The sequence below is a fragment of the Arabidopsis lyrata genome, assembly GCF_000004255.2.
Source record: "Arabidopsis lyrata subsp. lyrata unplaced genomic scaffold ARALYscaffold_7, whole genome shotgun sequence".
NCBI lineage: Eukaryota > Viridiplantae > Streptophyta > Magnoliopsida > Brassicales > Brassicaceae > Arabidopsis > Arabidopsis lyrata.
Genome location: NW_003302549.1, coordinates 3231492 through 3248353, shown reverse-complemented (window position 1 = coordinate 3248353; position 16862 = coordinate 3231492). Strand labels below are relative to the sequence as shown.

The 16862-nt window shown below is 38.9% G+C and overlaps 6 protein-coding genes across 11 annotated transcripts; 1 reads left to right on the top strand and 5 right to left on the bottom strand.

Annotated features, from left to right (window-relative positions):
• Window positions 1-296: 296 nt before the first annotated feature.
• On the bottom strand, window positions 297-3338 carry LOC9303249 (histone deacetylase 14). Of its 2 annotated transcripts, none has more exons than XM_021019724.1 (9): window positions 3174-3338; window positions 2722-2908; window positions 2561-2635; window positions 2007-2108; window positions 1777-1848; window positions 1644-1700; window positions 1296-1547; window positions 926-1107; window positions 297-832 (listed from the first exon to the last, which is right to left on the bottom strand). In XM_021019724.1, exons 1-9 carry the CDS (start codon window positions 3230-3232, stop codon window positions 532-534), a joined length of 1287 nt encoding a protein of 428 aa, XP_020875383.1. In that variant the 5' UTR covers window positions 3233-3338; the 3' UTR covers window positions 297-531. The 2 variants fall into 2 exon arrangements, with proteins under 2 accessions (XP_020875383.1, XP_002867177.1); XM_002867131.2 differs by having other exon boundaries at window positions 2722-2912; window positions 3174-3313.
• Window positions 3339-3478: 140 nt separating this feature from the next.
• On the bottom strand, window positions 3479-6579 carry LOC9303248. 5 transcript variants are annotated; one of them, XM_021019726.1, is made up of 10 exons: window positions 5976-6579; window positions 5784-5881; window positions 5656-5701; window positions 5368-5450; window positions 5215-5279; window positions 4795-4862; window positions 4452-4511; window positions 4274-4306; window positions 3859-3924; window positions 3479-3773 (listed from the first exon to the last, which is right to left on the bottom strand). In XM_021019726.1, the coding sequence occupies exons 1-10, from the start codon at window positions 6435-6437 to the stop codon at window positions 3726-3728; spliced, it is 1029 nt and encodes a 342-aa protein (XP_020875385.1). In that variant the 5' UTR covers window positions 6438-6579; the 3' UTR covers window positions 3479-3725. The 5 variants fall into 5 exon arrangements, with proteins under 5 accessions (XP_020875385.1, XP_020875386.1, XP_020875387.1 ...); XM_021019727.1 differs by having other exon boundaries at window positions 4795-4856; XM_021019728.1 differs by lacking the exon at window positions 4274-4306.
• A 10-nt stretch (window positions 6580-6589) lies between these two features.
• Window positions 6590-9114, bottom strand: LOC9303247 (aspartic proteinase Asp1). Its single transcript, XM_002867129.2, has 8 exons — window positions 8447-9114; window positions 8239-8356; window positions 7923-8146; window positions 7596-7823; window positions 7365-7506; window positions 7085-7285; window positions 6920-6992; window positions 6590-6833 (listed from the first exon to the last, which is right to left on the bottom strand). Exons 1-8 carry the CDS (start codon window positions 8617-8619, stop codon window positions 6715-6717), a joined length of 1278 nt encoding a protein of 425 aa, XP_002867175.1. The 5' UTR covers window positions 8620-9114; the 3' UTR covers window positions 6590-6714.
• On the bottom strand, window positions 8714-10537 carry LOC110226875 (protein ROOT PRIMORDIUM DEFECTIVE 1). Its single transcript, XM_021019725.1, has 2 exons — window positions 9235-10537; window positions 8714-9134 (listed from the first exon to the last, which is right to left on the bottom strand). The coding sequence occupies exon 1, from the start codon at window positions 10515-10517 to the stop codon at window positions 9291-9293; it is 1227 nt and encodes a 408-aa protein (XP_020875384.1). The 5' UTR covers window positions 10518-10537; the 3' UTR covers window positions 8714-9134; window positions 9235-9290.
• A 130-nt stretch (window positions 10538-10667) lies between these two features.
• LOC9305284 (probable protein phosphatase 2C 62) lies at window positions 10668-14362 on the bottom strand. The gene is made up of 9 exons (XM_021019721.1): window positions 14039-14362; window positions 12736-13829; window positions 12461-12624; window positions 12208-12274; window positions 11872-11959; window positions 11606-11772; window positions 11376-11519; window positions 11153-11281; window positions 10668-10980 (listed from the first exon to the last, which is right to left on the bottom strand). The coding sequence occupies exons 1-9, from the start codon at window positions 14265-14267 to the stop codon at window positions 10813-10815; spliced, it is 2250 nt and encodes a 749-aa protein (XP_020875380.1). The 5' UTR covers window positions 14268-14362; the 3' UTR covers window positions 10668-10812.
• A 14-nt stretch (window positions 14363-14376) lies between these two features.
• Window positions 14377-16811, top strand: LOC9305283 (phospho-2-dehydro-3-deoxyheptonate aldolase 2, chloroplastic). The gene is made up of 5 exons (XM_021019723.1): window positions 14377-14949; window positions 15047-15324; window positions 15441-15717; window positions 15994-16239; window positions 16335-16811. The coding sequence occupies exons 1-5, from the start codon at window positions 14494-14496 to the stop codon at window positions 16593-16595; spliced, it is 1518 nt and encodes a 505-aa protein (XP_020875382.1). The 5' UTR covers window positions 14377-14493; the 3' UTR covers window positions 16596-16811.
• The last annotated feature ends 51 nt before the right edge of the window (window positions 16812-16862 follow it).

Sequence of the window (16862 nt, the reverse complement as noted above, 5' to 3'; positions counted from 1 at the left end):
ATTTGATAGGTTCACTAGAAACACCAACGATGAGAAAAAAAAAAAACATAATCATTTTTGTGCATATATACAACTTAATTTATTCTAATCAACAATATTTACAATGATATTTTTACATTAATATAGGTTTGATATACGATGAGAAATGGTCTACTAGTTTTTACTAGTATGATCGCCTTGTTCTATAGTCCATTTTTTTAATTTATGAGCAGTAGTTGTAAATTAACTACAGTAATATTTGATATAACCAAGTATCTAAAGATAAAAAATGTTTTAGTAGTATATACTAAAAATTATTCGTATAAATGTATATTGATTTACTCATAATAATGTTTACATGCATATAATAAAAAAAATACACTGAATTTAGTATTTTTTTTTGTTCTTCTACGAAATGTAAATATTTCACTTTTGAAAATTTATATATAACACCAACCCTTTTTTTTTGGTTTTAATCCCAACAGCTTTACAAAAAAAAACATAAGTAGACAGTTTAAGACTAAAATGCAGAACCTCTCAAGCAAATCCTCCTTATAAGCAATGAATGCTTTTGGCTCTGTCAATTGCATCTCGCACCTTTCGCATTGGTTCATCATACAAGTAAGCTGGGTTATCAAACTCTGATGCCAAGCTTTCTTCCCCGAGCAATGCTCGAAACGAGTCTGCCACAGATGATGAAAGCGATTCAAGATTGTATCCTCCTTCCAAGAAAAACACACACCGCCCTCCGCATACTTCTTTCGCTAACTGTTTAATATCTCTTGCCAATGAGTAGTATGTTCCAGTCGTGAATTGTAGATTTGCTAGTGGATCCAGGACATGAGCATCATACCTTAAGCAGATAAAAGCAATGAAGGTGGAATTGTTTGTAAGAATATGATGATACAGTTCAAACATAAATGAAAAACGTTTTACGCTCACTCACCCAGCAGAAACAAGAATAAGGTCTGGCTTAAACCGTTGAGCACATGGAACAATGATTTCTTCAAAAACAGTTCCCATTGCAATATCACCAGAACCTCCAGGTAAAGGTAAATTTAGAGTGGTACCTTCACCTTTTCCTTTACCTATGTCACTGATTTTCCCTGTCCCAGGGTAGCTTCCATCCTGCATTTTTCATTATATAAATGACTTGTGTTGATTTCTGAAATCTAACTCTGTGGTATTCAATCATTCATCTTGAGGTTTTAGTTGAACATTCATGTGTTATTTAATCAATGATTGTGAAATACAAGCTATGGCTAATTGTCAATGAACTAACTAGAAACATGTCATACAAAAATGTTAAGGCTTACCTGATGAGTTGACAAAAAGAATATATCAGGGTCCTCAGAAAATGCATCATTTGTGCCATTCCCGTGGTGAACATCGAAGTCAATTATGAAGACGCGCTTCAGACCATGTGTGTATTGGGCGTGACGAGCTGCGATTGCCACATTACCAAAAACACAGAACCCCATTGGACCTTTTGGCACGGCGTGGTGTCCAGGAGGTCTAATCAATGCAAAACCAGTGGGTGGATCTGGGCTGTTTCTGGATGCTGCGATCTGAAACAAATAATCATATAAGAAATCTATAACTATTTCCAACATAATGCAACTGAAGCAGTAAAAGCAGACTAACATGGTGAGACGAGACATCACCACTGAATCAACTAAAGCCATTCCGGCTCCTGCTGCGATAAGTGAATCTTGGAATGTCTGGCACAGAGGGAAGATATTTAGGTAGGAAAATGGTTCCTTTGGAGATGTTAACCGATGAGCACAAAGCAGTTACCGTTGAAGTGGCATATGTTGGTCCAGATCCTTCGATGAATATTAGCCCCGAATCTGAAGCCTCATCCATTGCCTAAACTAAGAATCCCTTTGTAATGGTCAGAATTAAACTCATACATCCTCATTTTGGAATCATACTTACTTTGCTATAATGTGTCAATGTAATGGTTACATATGAAATAAGAAGTTATGAGTAAATGCTAATAATATAACATGAGGAAAATTAATAACCTTCTCTAGGCCAAAGACATAAGCCTTGTCGTGAACATTTGCAATGTCTTCTATAGTTGCAGTCTTGAAATTTGCGAGTTCAAGAACCTGTGAGCCACGGAACTGAAATACACGAGGAAAAAAGATTCACATATGAGAATTCATTGATAGGCCCTAGGACATTTTCAGTAAAAAGTGACAGAGATCTTCACCATCGAAGAAGCAAACCAACAAAAAAAAGAATGGGGAATTGAGGCTTTGACACTGAATGGTGTATACAATAAAAGCAGACCTATGACGTATATCGAACATTTTTCGGAAAGAATCGACTTGTTTGCAGACTGAAATATATAGCATATGAGAAGAAATGTGCAATTCTATTCAACTAACTCCAGAAAAGTACATCCATCCTACAAAATTTCAAGCTAAGGTAACTTTCCACAAGCATTGCAATTCAGAGAGATAAGTTGGTCTCCATCCTCTTGAGATTTGCCTTAATATTTGTAAATCTCGGTTAACCAAACTTCCCTAGCTACAGGTGCATATAGAAACAATAGAGATGGATTGTTGCATGCCTTAGGAGTGAGCTCATTCTTCTCAAGAGCATTAACAATGGCAGGAACTCTTGCGCTGCATTCTGGATGTGATTTCTGCGAGCAAAAAGATTGCTTAAAAGAATGTGCAAAAAAGGATTGAGAGGGACAGAGAAACAACCAAATATATAGCAAGTAAAAACCTTGTTATGACCCAATGCTGCAGATACACTATATATGAGACGAGCATCGGTTAACTGCTGGATAGACGGTAAGAGAGGTTCCTTCTCTGTACTAAATGAGCAATTAACGGAAGCTCCATTGGGTTTCAAAAGATACTTCCTCGACTGATTTTTCTTGCATATGTCTCTAGTCCCAGAAATCCCAGCACTTCCTAAAGCAATTAAAACCTCATTTATCATTTCATGAAAAATTTCAAATATAAAGAAAAACAGTGAGAACATGATATGGAAACTAATCACTCCTTTACTTGTAAAATTGGGCGTGAAACATCCCAAAGAAACAAATTTCGCGTTTCTTTACACAAATTGTTTAAGATCGAAAATAAAATTCAGATAAACCCTTTCTGCTGAGAGTTATCTAATGGAAATTTTAGCCGCAAAACGGTATTGAAGAGAAGAAGGAAGAGATTTACCAGGAACAAAGAGTGGTCGGACAACTAGCGCCATGGACAGGAGTTCCCCTCAAGCTCATAGATTACTGAAGACAGCCATCAAAAAGTTTAAAAGAAAAACCAAAACTTTGTTTGATTTTCTTTGTTAAATAATGGATAGGTTTTCTACGGTCCTACTTCCACAAGAGCATACATAACACATTATTGAAGGTATATTAGTGAAAATTGAAGGATCCTTCGGTTTACAAGTACTAAAGGTGCATGGTCATTTGGAGGGACTTCTATTTCCGTAATTGTCCACAAGAGATTTGGAAAGGCAAAATGAGTTTTTTTTTTTTTTTTGTCAACCTTGGGCCACAACTGGCCGGCCCATTAGCCTAATCCCTACAAATTGTAAGGAGAGGGACTCGATCCCTGGTGTGATGGTGCCTGTCCATCAGTGGACTTATCATCTGCCACTAGACTAAGGCAAAATGAGTTTTTATAAAAACAAAATGATAATAGAAATTTTAAATTACAAGGCATTGCAATTATGGAATACAGAAAGAAAGCTAAGTAGTCCCTATGAAGACATCAAATTCTTTCCCCAAGCAGTGACTCCAATAGAGCCGCCTCTTCCTCCTGCACAAACATTACTTACCACGTTCAACATCATTTTATCATCAAATACCTCTTAAATTAAAAGTTTGTTGAATTCTCCACGTACCACCAAGGCATTGAATTCGGTTTCCTCATCTATGGCGCTGATCACAGCTGGATCGTCTAAGAGCTCCTGCAACCCATTCGCATTAGAGTGGTGAGCTTACTTCATATTGACCATCACACACAAATCTTATTTAGAATTGTAAGCACTTCTCTCTTCTAAAAAACAGTGCACCAAAAGTAACCACCCAAGAATCACCAAGTTTTGTTTCCCTTAACTCTATATTGTCTACTAAACATCATTATTGTGACTAGTATCTCCGCCAAGACCTATCGCATATCTAGTTGGATCAATTGCACAAGTCTCTTCTTCGCTGAATTCACAGACTGTCAAAGTCTGGTGGTGCAACTTTTGCTTAAAACCTTTTTATTAACCCAACGAAGGGTCAAAACCAAATTGCAGAAGAGGTTCAACTTACATCATCAGCGATTTGCAGCAGCCCATTCTGATCCTGCATAGATAAAATTGCCATTTATCACTCTGTTTTTTTTACATTTGTTCCTCAGATTCCATATTTCTTCTATAAAAGTAACATCTGAAAACTGCTACAGCTAGGCATAACTTTCACAATAAACAACTAAAAATAACAAGCTTACCTTAGCAGCAACAAAGAGAAGTGGATCTGAAGGTGTGTAGACCATATAGTGTGATCCATCCTGAATCAGAATTTATATTTAGACAACTAAAAAGGGGCACATCATACCTCTAAAGTTTCATGTTCTACAAAATTCAAACTATACATTTCACAATCAGAGTGTAGTGGTCACCTTTGGATCCACAATGGAGCACTAACTACAAACTTGGTTCAGAAACATTGAGAAATTGAATGTCATGTTTAGTGTTTAAAAGTCACTATAATAGTGATATCTCCAAAAACTGTTCAAAATACTGTAAAAAGCATCTCACACATATTAATAAGCAAAATGAGCAATGGTATACCAGATGGAAACACGTAATCTCAACCCCTTCAGTTGGCAAGCCTTCAACATCCTGGCCATCATCTGCAACTAGTTGATGCTTGAAACATTTATTATATAAAAAAGGTAGGACGCAGAACTTTAAACAATAAGTATATGAGCAGACAGGTAAAAACACCTCACAGTTAGAATGAAGCAGATTGAGGGGACTAAACATGAGGAAGAATGCAGATAACCACATACAATTACTAAGATGCAAGTTCACATGACCATGATATTGATATCTGATACATAAATATAAAAATCATGAATTCGTGATATCCTATATCCACCGTATAATGAAGCCAAAATCATTTAATGTGCTCATATAGAGCAGACACCACAAAATATTAATCAGAAGTATTTTCGTCATGCGTAAATATCAGAAGAAAAAGGGTGTTGCCTGTGCGAAAATCAAAGACATTATCTTCAGTGTAGCAAAAGCCTCCCCTTGCAGTGTAACAGAACCTGATTTACAGTGATAACCCATATCAGACACAAAGAAGAGACATAGGATGTTAAATGATGTCATGCTTGAAACAGGGTACAGTCATACCCGCTGTGTACTAGATGCATATGGATCTTTGCAAGAGCATAAGCAGCAGCAGGAAGAAGAGATTCAACCTCTTCATCACTGACCTAAAAGGAAGAACCAACCTAGATAAGCATAAGAAAGGTCCTGACCGAAGCAATTTTCATCTAGAAAATGACTATTCTACAGTTAAATTAATATTCGAGTTCTCAAAAGCATAGTGTTCATGCATCCAGAAGGTCTCTCTACACCAGGAGATGTGCAGTCTTGAAGAAACACGTGAAAAAAAGATTCATAAAGGAGAAAACTTACAGCTGACCATCCATCAATATTTGTGCTCTTCAAAATCTGAACTGGCCTGAAGCAAGAAATGAATCAATCAAACAGAAAAGAAGAAGAAGTAGCTGAAAGGATAAGAGAAGAAGAAAAACAGTACTCACGTATCCACAGGGCAAAGAAGCATACAATCCTCTCCTTTACTACTTGTAAATACTCTTCTTATCACACAATCCAAAGGGCTATTGTTTGTTGGATCAATCTGTCTCACAACACAAAACTTTTTAGATTCTCTTTTTCCCAAACACCAAAACTTATTAAGGTCCTTAAAAAAAAAATGAAACTTTTTGACTCACCACAGTGGCGATACGCTTCTTAGAGGCCATAAGAACCCTACCAGTTTCATCAATCACAAAGCCAGCAGGTGGTTTGGGTATGGTAGGAGGAGAGTTAAATGTTGCAAGAGACCTCGAAGAAGAAGAATAATCGGCATCATCATCTTCCTCAAAAGCGTCTTCTGCATCTCTCAATTCCCAATTCTCCACAGGTTTCGCAGTTTTCCCCTTTTTCTTACGTTTCTTGTTCGTACTACTACTACTACTACTATTATCACTACCAGTAGAGGCCTTCTTCGTCGGCTGTCCCGTCTGTGGATTCAAAGCAGAGGTGATGAGGAGACGAAGATGGCGGGTATTCTTCGGAGATGAGACTGATAACGAGACGGGAAACGAAGAAGACGGGTTGAGAAATTGATGGGTATTGGAATAGGAGAGAGTCGAATTTGGTGATGGTGAAGTTAAGGAGTATGAGAAAGCCATGGAAGAGAGAAAGAGAGAAACTTGGGTCTTCTTTCGGAGTTGAGAGAGTGAGCAAGTGAATTCGCCGGCAACGGAGATATTTGTGGTAAAGTTGTGATTTTTCGAGTAAGAAGGCACTTAACAACAGTCAAAACTAAATTTCTACTTAAAAGTTAAAAAAGTCATTATGTAATATAAGTATCATGTAATTCAATAATCATAGGATTTGATCCAACCAGTACATACAAATATCTAATTACAACTATCAGCTCTTGTCCCAACTACTATATAGCATTTCTCAGTATTCATATACTTGAGAAGCTTTTAGTGAAGCAAGTTCATCGCAATCCGCTGGCATCCATCCGATTGATTGTTTCTCGTTATCGTAGATTATCATCTGATCTTGCATCGATATATCTGTTAAATAAAAGAGAGAAACAAGATTTAATACTATCTCGAAACCAAGATCCGGAAATTGCCAATGGATGTAATAAAGACTGTACCGCCGATGAGGTTTAGGTTCTGGAGACCTATTTCTGTGCCATTCAAGATTCCCAAACATACATTCCCCTTCATCTGCAACATTTATATGAATCGCCTTTTAGCACTCTGTGAAAAAACAAAATCGTGGAACGGATAGAAAACAGGATAGAGTAATCGATGCTTACAGAAATTATTAGATAAGCTTCTGGGGGTATCTCAAACAGAGTTTTTGATCTCCAGCCTGTTTTGAAGCTAAGAGCTAAAGGCTTGAAATACTTCTTGACTTCTTCAATGCTCATGAATGGTCTACGTCCTTGCCAGCATAGAGGCAGCGTGTGATCATCCCGTGCTTCTTTCAACGGTTTTCCGCTTAGTTCTCTCTTTAGCTACAAGCAGAACAAAAAGACTTTATGAAAAACTGGTCTCTTCTCTATTTATCCTCCAAGGTTACAGCAAGTTCCTTACCAAATATGTTACAGCTTGGTACGCCTTGGAATTGAAGTATGTGTAAGAGCTTCCACTGTCAAAGACTGTTAATAGATTCTTCAATCCCGTTGTTCTTCCCCCGAATAGAAGTTCCCCTCCCATTGCAGGAGAGTAGTGTTTTCTGAGAAAGAAAGTTTCAAGATTATAGCAAAAAGAGAGAAAGAAGTGATCGGGTAAAAGATAAAAATAAGAGAAGAGCTATCTAATTACGAGTATTCACGCGACATTGGTGTCCAAGAGACTCTTGAAGAATCATAAAGATCATCGCCAAAAAAGAGAATTCCTCCACCTAAACTGCTTAGGCAATGACCGATAACATTCTTGACATAACCTTGGCTATGAAGCTGTGACAGAATGCTTACTTTCCCCCTACCAAGTCCCAGTACTCCATCTAGTGGATGATGACTCGATGCCCCTGGGATTTGATCGTATCCGCATCTGTTGCACAGAAAACTCCATTGAGGATTTGCTAGGAACTACAAATGCTTAAATCAAACTGAACATTGTCGGTCCAAGGTTGTAGAAATAGATATATACCCTAGAGCAAGACGGGGAGTGAGCCGGAGACCCTTTGTATAGTTCATAGAGAAGACATCTCTAACAAGAACACCGAGAGAAGATCCTCCATCAGCATACTCAACCTCATAGTCACATTGCTCTGGAGTCTCACATCTCTGATTACTATTCAGATGCAAAGCCTTACACAGTGGATCATTGCAGGGAATTAGATCGCTACTAGGCTGATAGAGTGGATGAGGCGCCTGAAATAGAAAGAGATCACGAATTCGCTATATGAAACTATGACAATGGATCCGGATAAAAAGAGAACTGAAGATGAAAATTATTATTTTACCTCCAAGCAACGAACACAAGGAGCATCACATTGGAGCCAAGTGAGATCACTACCAGTATCAAGATCGAGATAATAAGGTCTTGGTGGTTGTCCTATGTTGATGGTAACATTATAATACCTGTTTCAACCAATAAGAAATTGTTTTAGAGAATTTTAGAAATGAGAGCAATAATTTTGTGAAGTTGAGTTTGGAAATATATATATATACCCAAGAGGATAAACGTTCCCATGAACTGGGAACACGACTGAAGAGACAGCTCTGGTGAATCTATCTGAGAATCCTGCAGTTTTCCTCCATCTGAAATCAACAGCCGACGAGAAACCCAGAACCAGAGACATCACAATCAACAAAATCATAAAACGAACATTCATTTTCTCCATCTTTTCACGGCTTGTGGCAAAATAATAAATTTAAGAGAAATTTATTTGTATTGGCCAATCACGTGATGGTGATGATGAAATTGGAAAACGACAGAGGCCAAGACATTTACGAGTTGAAAGATATTTATTACAAAAAATGAAATGTCTTTTTGTTGATGCATATGGGTTTTTGCACAAGCAAAGAAACCTTTTTTATTTGGTTTGCAATGAGTAGACAGGTAATAGGGATTCTTGGCTTAAACCATAGGGGACTTGAGGAAAAAATATTCCAGGTTGTTTCTTAGTATCTGCGAAAATCAAGAATCGGGTTAAGGAATATTGCTGATGAGAAAGAGGAGAGCCAAAGCATATCTTGCAGCTGAAGTAAGCAATCTTGTTGGCATCTTTCTTCGGTTCAAACTGTCACAGAACAATGAGTGAGCTTCACAATCATTAAGCCATCCAAGTGAAGAAGCACCTTTTCACAATCTTCCTCATCATCATCATCATCCACTTTTAGCTTTCTGGATACAAATCTGCCATTACAGAGGAAAACGATAAATTTCAAAGCTCAAAAGCATCTTCATTTGGCTATTAACAAATTAGAGGAAAGCTATTGAGACATAGAGATCTTACAGTAATGCCCAGAGAACAAGAGTGTAGATGGAACAACAGTCAAGAAAATCGTATGTTCATTCGACATCATCTTCATCATCCAATCCATTTCTATAGCTAACCAACTCTGCATCAACCTTAGCCTTTCTAGGACTCATCAACACAAGCTCAGCTAATCTCCTCCTAGCTAAATACACATCATTTGGTACAACCAATTCCCCTCTCTTATACGCCTCTCTAAGAAACACCGTATGAAGCTTCCCGTAATTCCCACGAGTCGATATGTAAAATATCCCCTGATGTTGCAGAAGAAACTCTTTCAATTTCTTAGGCAAATTCATAACATTCCTAAAATGAGCAATTCTCTCAAGAGTGATCTTCTTCTCCACAGTCAACGAAAGCAATTCATGGATACAAGCAACAGCTCTCTTCTCTAATCTATTCTGGGCTTCCATCGATCTCAAATCGTAACCCGAAATATCCTCATAGGGTGACCAATAAGGAAGCCTCTGCCATTTCCAAACAGCAATTCGAAAATACTTTCCAATCTTAAATCCAGGAGGAAAATTCACAACGAATGAGAATCGAACATCCTCTGCATCAATTCCCTTTGATCTATACTCAATCTCTCTAACTCTCTCTATTGCACAAATCGATAAATTAGGATCCTTTTCCACAATCTCAATGTACTTATCTCGAGTCTCTTCAGCATCAATGAGCCTAAAGAACTGTGGATGTTTCAGAATCACAGAGTACTCGAAATCTTCAGGGAGTCCAAACTCAGTCCGAGCAATCCTGACATGTTCAAGACGGATCCGACCCGTATTCGACATCATAACGAGTTTCCGCAACCGGGTCACGACATCGGGTATTTGGGCGAGAACAGCTTCGTGCTCGTGACGGATTTGATCCAAAGCTTTACGGGTTAATCGACAGTAGAGGATTCTTTGAACTGGGTGCTCGTAAATCTCGAATACGTGTGGGAATTTGAGGAGGAAAGCACCTGGTTCGTGTTGCTTGAAGCCGAGACCTAGACGACGAGCGAGCGTGTCTAGAAGAGAGATTGCGATTGTGTTGTTGGGTTGAGAGAGAATCAAGCTGTGAAATTTGATGACTTTACGGATTTTCTTCTCGACTTCCATGTAGTTGTCGTAGCCATGGTCACGAACTCGATCCTGTTTTCTGGGAATGGTGGTGGACTGAGAGAAGGGTTTAACGAGAATTAGATGGAAAGGAAGAATCGTCGTCGCCAGTTTGCTCTTAGGGTTTAAGGTTTTGGAAGCACTTCTCAGAAAAAGCTTCATCCTTTTTTGTCTGAAAAGGCTCCAAGAGCAGCGAGTCAGGTTTGGGTATTATAGTTCATCATCAGTCACTATGAGACTAGGTTTGGGTCGGAAACTGGATATCGGGTCGGATCCTGGACTGATCCGGCTCATACCACATGCTTCTTAGTATAGCTCAGGAGGAATGACAGTTTTACTCCAGTCCAGTGTACATAGTTTCAATAAAATTGGAAAAAACTAGAATGATGTTGTGAATGTGTGTGTCTCTCTCTCTCTCCATTATTTACATTTAACAGTGGCAGAGGAAGATGCATATTTATGTATAGACAGCTTTGACGAGTGAAACGATGACAGTAACAGCATCAAGTTTACCACCTTTGTGTCCATCATATCCTTCTTCTTTAGCTGCGTCTGCAAATGGCGTTCTCTCTGTCTCAGATCGTCCCACTTCTTGTGCCTTTTCAGCTACCAACTCTGCTATATTCTGTTACACCGCACAAACATTAGTCAAACTTATATATCCCCAACACATTGATGTAACAATTTATAAGCTTTTCATCTCAAATCCAATTGAATAACGAGCAGAGTGAAGAGAAGACCCGAAACTACTTGGCCAACCAAAAAAAAGAGAGAACAGAATTCAAGACATTGAGCACCTGAGGTTCCAAACTCTGTTCCAGTGACCTGCAAACTATTGAAACTATTTCTTTCTCATACAAATTGTCAAAGAGTCCATCAGTTGCTGCGATGACAACATCGCCCTCCTCCAGAATCACATGGTAAACCTGCAGATTGTGTAAAGCAAGACCACATATGTTGCACATATTCTGGTTTAGATGAACCATTCAAGAGTTCATTGTTTAAGTAATAGCATCGTACCTCTGCATGTTTTAGGACATCATCGCCTTGCCTAATATGTAAGGGAAAACAAAAATGATGGAACATTGGAGACGATTTCTGAAATACTGTGCCCTCCCTAATAACCATGAATCCTGAATCTCCGATATTGGCGATGTGGAGTTCCTACAAAGTAATTTTACATGATTACAGACTGACTCTATCTCAAAAGGATTTCCAATGTAATATATATGTTAGGGACCAAGTCTCACATTATTGTCAAGATGAGCAATTAAGGCTGTTGATGATCCAGAGGACTTAGTCTCATTGACACTTCTATGGAGAACTTGAACTGGGTCACTTATCTTATCAGCTTCATCGGAAATAATCTTTTCACAGTTGCTCATGAGTTCTTGAGCATACATTCCCTTATTGATTCCTGAAAGATGAACCAAACATATATTCGGCAAGAACAAATAGAAGTGACTGAGTTTCTGCAAAAATTTGGCAAACTATGTAAAAAGATACTTAAATGTACCTTCAAATGACCACTCAGAGACTCCATCCGCAATACCTATCCAGTTGTGGTGAGAGATAAAATAAGCATCTTCACGACCTGCCAATGCCTGGCATCATTATTTCTAAATTACTAACCACATAACATAAATATAAGGATTTATAAATTCAAAAATTGTCAGAATGTTAGAAATGATCTTTTTGAGGTGGTGGGAAATGAGATTGTGATCAAGATATGAAAGATCTTGAGATAACCTTGTAGTGTATATACTGTTTTGTTTATTATGGAGTGTTAATAATTAATATTTCACCAACTGTCCCTTATATAGTTTATACTAAACAGAAGAATTACAGGTACCTTAAATGGGTTGTGGAGTGAAGCAAAACCAGAGTCCAAGTAAAATGCTTTGGACACAAGTTCTTCCCTGTTTTGATTCAAACATCCAACCACAGCAAAACAAGCACGCTTTATAAAAGCTGCAATAAGATTCCTACCCCGGTATGGAAATATACATAGACACATACATATCTATATATATGCATGTAGCTGTATCTATGCAAGACATAGTACAGTTTGTTTAACACAAGAGTAAAATATATTACTTACTAACCTGTCAGAAGCCACTTCAATGGGTTCAAGACTGGCCGTTTCAGGTACAGGAAGTTGGAGATCTTCCCCTTTTGTGTCATCGGCAGTTTTAGATATGCTACCATTATCATCCCTCACAGTTATTTCATCTTCTATGGTTGAAGCCACATTTTCTCCATCATTTTCCTTCATGAATTTAGAGTGGTGGCATTATATACTGTTCCAGAACACTCTATGATGTCTCTTATTCCTTCTACAACTGTTAAAACTACTTAATGGTTTAGAGTTAGTACTCACCACATCAGACGTATCAACTACAGGCTTTTCAGTGATCTCGTCAATGCTGCAATGCGTTGCTTCTGGTTCAACAGGAGTTTTCATAGGGTTTTCCTCAGACGTATCAATAACAGGCTTTTGAGCGATCTCATCAACGCTGTGATGTATTGCTTCTGAAGTTGAAATGAGTTCATCAGAAGACACAGCCGCTGTAGCTGTTGGTTCAACTACAAGATTCTTCTCAGCTTCAAAAGTTTTCTTAAGGTTTTCCTCAGACGTATCAATTACAGGTTTTTGAGCGATCTCATCAACGCTGCGATCTGTTGCTTCTGAAGTTGAAACGAGTTCATCAGGAGACACAGCCGCTGTAGCTGTTAGTTTCGCGACAAGATTCTCCTCAGCTTCAATAGTTTTCACAGGCTTTTCCCTCACATTCAAATTGTCATCAATTTCAATGGTGGATACAGGCACAACTTCCTGTTGTGCGGAAGATGATGACGGTATTGCTTGAACCTCCATACGATTCTCAGTGATTCGTTGATAACCATTTGTCTCACGGTCTCCTATTTTATTGACAGAAACATTCTCCATGACTTGAGAAGAAAGAGGCTCTGCATTATATGACTTGGCCGTGATTTCCTTCTCATTGATTGGCTCAGAAACAACAACTTCTTCTTCTTCTTCAGTAGAGCTAGTTGGAATAGCTTCTGCTACACTAACTATGGAGCTCAGATTGGAAACACTAGCAATCTTGGCATCAACTTTATCTTCACTCTGTGATACATTCACAGTTTCTTTCTTCTTCTTAGTAGGAGAACGAACCCTTTTAATTTTGATGACATTACTAAGATTGGAAGGAGCTGTTTCCTCTTTCTCAGAACTTATTTCAATATTAGAAGTGACCAATTTCTTCTTCCCATCAGATTTTCCCTTCGATTCAGAAACACGATCAAGATCTTGTACCCCTTGTTTCCTTGAAAGTTCACTTGCTTCTTCTGCAATCTTAGCATTTTGCTTTTCTAACTCAACGCATCTCGCTTTTTCTTGAGCCTCGAGATATTTCTCAATTTCACTTGCATCCCCGAACCGGAAGACATGACTTCCATCCTTAAGCTCTGCAAGATTCAAACAAGTATCAATATAAGAGTATAGCTCAGATTTCAAGGTAAATAACTTTTCAATCCTTAGCATCGGAAGCTATCATTCAGCATTTTGAAACTAAGTAAAATTGGTGACAATCTAGTAATTGAGGGTTCAGACACTTGAAAGCTTTTCCGGTGAAGGAAGAGAAAACAAAAGAAGAAGAGGAAACACGATGCCTTACGAGTGCTGGACACGAGATCGAACTTCTCTGGAGCAGAATTCTCCGGAGGACATGGAGAAGAAGAGGAAGCTGGAGACTTTGAAGGTGAAATGGAATTAGCCAACTGTAGTTGAGAGGAGAATCGGAACTCGGGAACGGAATATCCGGGAAATCTCCATGAACGGTGAAGAGAACAAGGGAATATCAGAAAGCGAGGAGCTTGGAGAGAAAGAACTATATGATCGGCCATAACTTAAAACATTCAAGTCTGTAACAAAGAGTGTTACAGAAATGGTTTAGAGTAGACGATGAAGATGATGATAATTGGGTAACCCTCTGTTTCTATCAGATGTGTTCGCTTTGTGGCTACTGTTTTTTTTTCTTCATAATTTGGCTATAAAAATCATCTCTTTTTGACTCTTCTCTTCTCTATCCATTCTCTGCCGGAACTAGTCGTCAATCAAAATCCCAAAGCAATGTTGACTCTAAACGCTTCTTCTCCTCTCACGACCAAGTCATTCCTCCCCTACCGTCACGCTCCTCGCCGTCCGATCTCTTTCTCCCCTGTTTTCGCCATTCATTCGACTGACCCCAAGAAATCTACCCAATCAGCCTCCGCTTCGGCTAAATGGAGCATAGACAGTTGGAAATCGCTGAAAGCTTTGCAATTGCCGGAGTATCCTGACCAGAAGGATCTCGATTCGGTTCTACAGACGCTTTCTTCTTTCCCTCCTATAGTTTTCGCTGGTGAGGCGAGGAAACTAGAGGATAAGCTCGGTCAAGCGGCTATGGGTCAAGCCTTTATGCTTCAAGGTGGTGATTGCGCTGAGAGTTTCAAGGAATTTAACGCTAATAACATTAGAGATACCTTCAGGGTTCTTCTTCAGATGGGTGTTGTTCTCATGTTCGGTGGCCAGTTACCCGTTATCAAGGTCGAGTTTTTCACTCAGCTCGAATTTATCTGGAGGTTTTCTGTGTGATGAATCTGGTTATGGATAGTTTATGATTTTGTGGGTTTTGAGTGTTCAGGTGGGAAGAATGGCTGGTCAGTTTGCCAAGCCGAGGTCGGACCCATTTGAGGAGAAAGATGGTGTGAAGCTGCCGAGTTACAGAGGAGATAACATAAACGGTGATGCTTTTGATGAGAAATCCAGGATTCCTGATCCTCATAGGATGGTTAGAGCATACACACAATCTGTGGCTACGTTGAATCTCTTGAGAGCATTTGCTACTGGAGGTTATGCAGCTATGCAGAGAGTTAGCCAGTGGAATCTTGATTTCACACAACATAGTGAACAGGGTGACAGGTTCATAAACTTTTCTCCTTGTTTATAACCTTGTTTGTTATGATGTTAAACCAATTGGACATATACTTTTGTCAAGTTGGAGAACGGTTTCTTATTTCTTATTGTTGTGACAACAGGTACCGTGAATTGGCCAATAGAGTTGATGAGGCTTTGGGATTCATGGGTGCAGCTGGACTTACCAATGCTCACCCGATCATGACTACTACTGAGTTTTGGACATCCCATGAGTGTTTGTTACTGCCTTACGAGCAAGCACTCACAAGAGAGGATTCCACATCTGGACTTTACTATGATTGCTCTGCGCATATGCTTTGGGTTGGAGAGCGAACTCGCCAACTTGATGGTGCCCATGTTGAGTTTCTGAGGGGAATCGCTAACCCCCTTGGAATCAAGGTATGTGACTGTCAAGTCTCGGTTTGTTGAATTTGAATAGGAGTATCAGTTTCATAGCTTTGTTCGTATAGAAAGAAACACTAAAATGTTGAGGAAAAACCGAACGTTGTGTGAAATCTATGTGATGGTCTATACACTCAAGAACTGTTGGTAACTATATAGGATACCCTGCAAGTCTTAATTTCCTGGTATTGAAGATATTGGAAAACCTTTTTATAAAGAAGGTTCAACAGGTTTTTGTATGAGAAATTCACAGATGTTGATACTTCGATGCAGGTGAGTGATAAAATGGTCCCTAGTGAACTGGTTAGGCTGATAGAGATACTAAACCCTCAGAACAAGCCTGGAAGGATTACAGTTATTGTGAGAATGGGAGCTGAGAATATGCGGGTAAAGCTTCCTAATTTGATCAGAGCAGTACGAGGAGCCGGTCAGATTGTGACTTGGGTTAGTGATCCAATGCATGGAAACACAATCATGGCTCCTGGTGGGCTAAAAACTCGTTCTTTCGATGCAATCAGGGTAATGATTTCTACTTACTTAATCATTGGACTCCATATATAATCTTGCATATGATTCATGTATTTTTGCCCATTAAATTATATGGTGTGTATCAGGCGGAATTGAGAGCATTCTTTGACGTGCATGATCAAGAAGGGAGTTTCCCTGGTGGGGTTCATTTAGAAATGACAGGTCAAAACGTGACAGAATGTGTCGGAGGGTCACGCACCATCACTTACAACGATCTAAGCTCACGCTACCACACTCACTGTGACCCGAGGCTCAACGCTTCTCAGTCTCTGGAGCTTGCATTCATCATCGCAGAGCGTCTACGAAAGAGAAGGCTTGGTTCGGGGAAGTCATCTATTGGAGTCTAGAGAATAAGAAAATACTTGTCCGAGTTAGGATGCGTGTGTATAGAGAGGCTCCCTACTTTATTAAGTTTCAGAAATCAAGCTTGTGTCCTGTTAAAGTAAAACTAAAGTTGTTTTTTTTGTGTGTTGGGTTATACTTTTGTCTGATAAGTGGCTGACTTCATAAACCGGTAAATCTTTATATCACGCTTGCAAGAAAAATTCAATATTTTGATTTAATCGCCATGAAAAGTCCTTCCATTAAGCTGTAAATTTTTGACTCAGATACTT

Excerpts from the sequence above, each read along its gene's own strand:
- LOC9303249 (XM_021019724.1), bottom strand. The coding sequence starts at position 3,232 with ATGAGCTTGAGGGGAACTCCTGTCCATGGCGCTAGTTGTCCGACCACT. Across the intron at positions 2,109-2,560 it reads AGAATGAGCTCACTCCTAAG|TTCCGTGGCTCACAGGTTCT; the intron begins GCATGCAACAAT and ends CGTGTATTTCAG. Across the intron at positions 1,849-2,006 it reads ATGTCTTTGGCCTAGAGAAG|GCAATGGATGAGGCTTCAGA; the intron begins GTTATTAATTTT and ends TTCTTAGTTTAG.
- LOC9303247 (XM_002867129.2), bottom strand. The coding sequence starts at position 8,619 with ATGGAGAAAATGAATGTTCGTTTTATGATTTTGTTGATTGTGATGTCT. Across the intron at positions 8,147-8,238 it reads CTTGTGTTCGTTGCTTGGAG|GCGCCTCATCCACTCTATCA; the intron begins GTAAAATAATAA and ends TTTCTATTTCAG. Across the intron at positions 7,286-7,364 it reads ACCAAGCTGTAACATATTTG|CTAAAGAGAGAACTAAGCGG; the intron begins GTAAGGAACTTG and ends TTCTGCTTGTAG.
- LOC9305283 (XM_021019723.1), top strand. The coding sequence starts at position 14,494 with ATGTTGACTCTAAACGCTTCTTCTCCTCTCACGACCAAGTCATTCCTC. Across the intron at positions 14,950-15,046 it reads GCCAGTTACCCGTTATCAAG|GTGGGAAGAATGGCTGGTCA; the intron begins GTCGAGTTTTTC and ends TTGAGTGTTCAG. Across the intron at positions 15,325-15,440 it reads CATAGTGAACAGGGTGACAG|GTACCGTGAATTGGCCAATA; the intron begins GTTCATAAACTT and ends TTGTGACAACAG.
- LOC9305284 (XM_021019721.1), bottom strand. The coding sequence starts at position 14,267 with ATGGCCGATCATATAGTTCTTTCTCTCCAAGCTCCTCGCTTTCTGATA. Across the intron at positions 11,773-11,871 it reads CTCTGAGTGGTCATTTGAAG|GAATCAATAAGGGAATGTAT; the intron begins GTACATTTAAGT and ends TTCATCTTTCAG. Across the intron at positions 10,981-11,152 it reads AACAGAGTTTGGAACCTCAG|AATATAGCAGAGTTGGTAGC; the intron begins GTGCTCAATGTC and ends GCGGTGTAACAG.
- LOC9303248 (XM_021019726.1), bottom strand. The coding sequence starts at position 6,437 with ATGGCTTTCTCATACTCCTTAACTTCACCATCACCAAATTCGACTCTC. Across the intron at positions 5,882-5,975 it reads AGAAGCGTATCGCCACTGTG|ATTGATCCAACAAACAATAG; the intron begins GTGAGTCAAAAA and ends GTTGTGAGACAG. Across the intron at positions 4,512-4,794 it reads AGATTACGTGTTTCCATCTG|GATGGATCACACTATATGGT; the intron begins GTATACCATTGC and ends ATTCTGATTCAG.
- LOC110226875 (XM_021019725.1), bottom strand. The coding sequence starts at position 10,517 with ATGAAGCTTTTTCTGAGAAGTGCTTCCAAAACCTTAAACCCTAAGAGC.